Genomic DNA, 5,024 nt, shown 5'->3' on the forward strand with positions numbered 1-5,024 from the left:
TATGCATCTAAGAAACAAACAATCTAACAAAATTTAAAAAGATGCTTACAGAAGAAGAGAAATCAGGATGTCACAGAAGTCCCACAATCCTAAACACTAGAAAATAATGAAAAAACATACAGAATATTGAGGAGGAAATTGCTGGGGTCCAAGAATTTAGTGATGCTGCCCTTTTTTTATAAGGGAACAAAAAGACATTTTCAATGATGGAACTTAAGTATTGAAGGATAAACACACACACACACACACACACACACACACACACACACACACACACACACACCCCTATATTGGGCCAGACTGTCCTTCATGTCTGAGGGGACAGAGAGACATTCTCAGGAGTGCAAAAGAATCATAAAATATACTACCCAGACAAACACTGCTCTCACTGCCCACCCCTAGCCCCATAAAGCTAAAAGAGTTGAAAGTAGTTGCTCTGTGGCATGGAAAATAGTGAGTAGGTGGGCAGGGGGTTACTGGTTTTTATAATAAGCCTTACAAAAGTGATTGCCTTTTTAAACTCTGTGCTTTGAAACAAATAGAAAATAAATAAAAAATAAGAAAGGTTTAACAAAGGGAAATGATAAGAAAATGTAGCAAATACACTCAAACTAAAAGATACCAACAGAGAAATGTTACTACAAATGTAGAATTCAAGAAGAAAAGCACTTGTAAAAGCTATTATTTTTTATTGATAAAAATTTTGATTCATGGTGAAACAATTGTAATGTGTTATGTAATACATAAGATATTATCAAGTTACATAAAGCAAAATCTATTAACATTTTAGGTGTGGATGAATAAAAATACTATTGTAATTTGAGATTGTGGCACATAATATCAATCTACCACTGATCTGCTAGACATAGCGGCGGCTTTACAGGTGTGCGACCTGTGCACACAGGGTCCTATGTTTAGGAGGGCCCATGCTTGGCTTAATGCTCTGCTGTCACCCTCATGAAGTTCTTAATAATTTTTTAACAAGGGATCCCACATTTCTGTTTTGCACTGGGCCCTGCAAATGATATAGCCAGCCTTGAGTATGTATAAGTTAATAATTATTTAGAGATTTTTATACTATATTATTTTTAAGGTTGAATCACTACATTGAACTTGCTTCAGTATAAACAAAGAATATGAAATTATTCCTAGTGTCCAAGAAACACTTTACAAGAATTGATTGTATTCAATGTTAAAAAGAAGACCTTGATTCAGTTCCCATAAACAAAAATTGCTGAGGCCTCATTCTCTGACAATAAGCAACAAAATGAGAAAGTTTACATTAAAAAATTAGTCAATTTTATTCAGAAAATGATGACAAAAAACCAAAGCTTTTGTGATGTGGCCAAAATGGTACATTCTTAGCACTTAAATGATTCAAAGAAACTAAACATTCCAGTACGTATTTACTTATAAGAACACATACATGCAAAATTTGAGGAAAGCAGAATAGAGCTAACAAAGATAACATTAAAAATCGGAGAAGAGAAAAGTAGCAGAATTAATGAGTAAATCTGAGAACTGGTGCTCTGCTAAAACAAAATACATGAGCTATGTTCTTGGAAAATCTAATCAAGAAGAAATTGTAGGAGAACAAATGAGAATAGGAAGATTAATCCATATAATCACAAATGTGTAGATTTAAGTAATTAAAAAGCAAATTTTACACAGTTATGTAGATACATTAGAAAATCTAAATTAAATAAAAATTTCCTGGGAAAAAGGGCTAAATTCAAATAAATGAAATATCGAGAAAGAGTGAGAAAGTTATCAAGAATCTTCTACCCCAGAAGGCTCTGGGGCTATCTAACTTTGCTGATTAATTACTTTAAATTTACAAGAAACATAATTAACATGTTGTAGGACTGAGACAAAAGATGAAAAACTACTGTTGCAGTAATTTTACTTCAAAGAATCTTTGCTAAGGAAACCATCCAAAATGTTTACATACTCAAAAGTATTTATCACAGCATTATTTATAATCATTAAAACTGAGAGGGAAAAGGAAATGTCTAAAAGTATGGAAAAGGTTAAATAAATGATGAGACATCCAAATTGTGGGTTATGTTGTAGCTACGTAACTAATGTTTGTCAGAAGGTGTTTAAGGATGTGGGAAAATGATTAGACTAGATTAGATGGAAAAAAGAAATCAAAATTCCAGTTATTACTTCTTAACACAATACTCACAGACTACCTCTGGTAAAATCATAGGTAATTTTTGTTATTCCTATACATCAGTGCATTTTCCATGTTTTCTATGTTGAACATTAATAATTAAAAGAATAAAAGAACTATCTCTAAGACCCTCTACCTCCCTAGCTGAGAACACTGAAATGGGCGACTTCATGCCACCTAGGGCAAAAATTATATAATTTATGTTATTATTTACCAATTAAAATCACAAATGTTTTGCACTAATACAGCTCTTCACTAATCTCCTCTTCTTCCTTTTAAGGCAAACCTGGCCAAGCAAGAGGGCCGTTTAGCAGTTGCTAATGCTGAACTGGGGAAGGCACAGGCACTGCTTGATGAGAAGCAAGCCGAGCTGGATAAAGTACAAGCAAAATTTGATGCAGCAATGAATGAGAAAATGGTGAGATTAAATACACAAAATTGCTGAAATGATATACTGAAATTTAACACAAGTTTGTGCTGTATTTAGAAATTAGGCAGATATTTATGATGAAAATAAGATTTACCTGAACGCCCTTACTCATTGGCTATGTCTACTTATTTCAAATTTTTGACACTTCAAATTCATTTTTGTGTTTTTAATAATCATTTTCTATATTAGGAGGCTGTGATGTCATACTTAGAGTACTGACTCTGGAGTTAGAAAACTGGGTTTGATATCCAGCCCAGGCACTTTTTAATTATGCAACTGAAGGTGTTATCTGTCAAATGGGGATCCTAATATGACCTCACGGGATAGGTTGTAAGCATTGGTGGTCCGGTAATTTTCAGTAGTGGGCTTGTGGGGAGTGGAGGCTAAGGAGAGAAGAAAGCTCTGATTCATAGGGTTTGTTGATTTCGTGGTCTAGGTATTCCCATCACTGCCAATTTTAAGCTATCAATATGACGATACTGAATGCAGATTTCGAAAAACATGTGCAGCAGCAAAACATTATAGACTGTTTCCACCATGCAAACACAGTGGACGTAAATAACCCCACATATTTTTAATTGAATTTTTTTTTTGATGTTAAGTTGTGTGAGTTCTTTATAAATTTTGGATATTAACCCCTTATAGGATGTATCATTGGTGAATATCTTCTCCCATTCAGTAGGTTGTCTTTTTATTTTGTCGATAGTTTCTTTTTCTATGCAAAATCTTTTTAGTTTGATGTAGTCCCATTTGTTTATTTTTTCTTTTGTTTTCCTTGCCTGGGGAGATCTATCAGAAAAAATATATATATATATATATAACTAAGAGCAATGTCAGAGAGTTTACTGCCTGTTTTCTTCTAGGAGTTTTATGGTTTTGGGTCTTATAATCAAGTCTTTGATCCATTTTGAGTTTATTCTTGTATATGGTATAAGAAGGTGGTCCAGTTTTATTTGTTTGCATCTATCTGTCCAGTTTTCTCAGCATCATTTATTAGACCGTATATATACCCCATTGTATATTCTTGCCTCTTTCGTCATAGGTTAAATGACCATATAGGTGTGGGTTTATTTCTGGGCTCTCTATTCTGTTCCATTGATCTATGTGTCTTATTTTTATGCCAGTACCATGCTGTTTGGGTTACTATAGCCTTGTAGTATAGTTTGATATCAGGTAGAGTGATACCTCCAATTTTGTTCTTTTTCTCAAGATCACTATAGTTATTCAAGGTCTTCTGTGGTTCCACATAAATTTTAGGATTATTTGCTCCAGTTCTGTGAAAAATGCCATTGGTATTTGATAGGGATGGCATTGAATTCTATAGATTAGATCACCAAAAAAAACCAATCCAATTAAAAAATGGAAAGAAGACCTGAATAGATATTTCTCCAGAGAGGATATACAGATGGCCAACAAACATGTGAAAAGATGCTCAATGTCACTAATCATCGGAGAAATGCAAATTAAAATGACAATGAGATATCACCTCACACCTGTCAGAATTGCCATCATCAACAAATTAACAAATAACATGTGTTGGCGAGGATGTGGAGTAAAGGGAACCCTCATGCACTGTTGGCAGGATTACAGTTGGTGCAGACACTATGAAAAACAGTTTGGAGGTTCCTCAGAAAATCAGAAATAGAACTACCTTGGGGGTCTGATCAAGATGGCACAGAACGTAGATGCTGTGCTCGCTTCCTCTCATGACTACACCAAAATTACAGTGAAACTACAAAACAACCATCACTGTGAGTCCCTGAGGTCTGGTTGAACAGAAGTCCTACATGGGAATATACAGAAGAGGTCACTTTAAAACTGGTAGGGGGGATAGAGACATGAAATGGGCCGGTCTCACAACTGCAAGTGGCAGTCGAGAATCAGGAGGGCTATCTTGACTGCAGAACTCTACCCCCAGAGGAGTGAGGGGTCCCGGCTCCACACTGGGCTCCTCAGCCCAGGGTTCCAGTGCCGGGAAGAGAAGTCTCCACTGCTACTGGCTGTGAAAAAAACAGTGGAGATTGTGGCTGGGTGAGACAGAGGGCTGTAGCAGTTGTAGACATTCCTCTTAAAGGGCCTGTGCATGGACTTACTTGGTTATAGACTCACTTGCTGTGAGCTCCAGCACTGGGGCAGCTGCTTGAAGAGTGCCAGGGATACACGGGGAGGAACTGGGTTGTCTGGCTTCACGGTGAAGGCTGGAGAGGCGGCTTTCTCCTGAACAGAAGTGCTGGGAGAGTCCATGGTTCCTTTGTTGAGCCCTAACCCCTCTCAGTGGGTGGACCCTGGCTAACACAGGTTGCTCTGCTCAGGTGATTCCCTGAGACCCTGCCTCTCCCAACTTGGGCCTACCCAAGCCGCTTCCAGTGATTTATTCTATACAAATGCGTGTCTTGGTTCATGCTGTGGACTTTCCTA

General features: G+C 36.7%; 1 protein-coding gene across 1 annotated transcript in view; it reads left to right on the plus strand.

The window, feature by feature from the left end:
- DNAH8 (dynein axonemal heavy chain 8) overlaps nt 1-5,024 on the plus strand; it is a 339,355-nt gene that overhangs the window by 237,826 nt on the left and 96,505 nt on the right. The window contains exon 70 of the mRNA XM_011354823.2: nt 2,457-2,594. Within this exon, the coding sequence (XP_011353125.2) occupies nt 2,457-2,594 (138 nt within the window). The remainder of the gene's footprint in view (nt 1-2,456; nt 2,595-5,024) is intronic.

The sequence above is a fragment of the Pteropus vampyrus genome, unplaced genomic scaffold (genome assembly GCF_000151845.1).
Source record: "Pteropus vampyrus isolate Shadow unplaced genomic scaffold, Pvam_2.0 Scaffold18, whole genome shotgun sequence".
Classification (NCBI taxonomy): domain Eukaryota; kingdom Metazoa; phylum Chordata; class Mammalia; order Chiroptera; family Pteropodidae; genus Pteropus; species Pteropus vampyrus.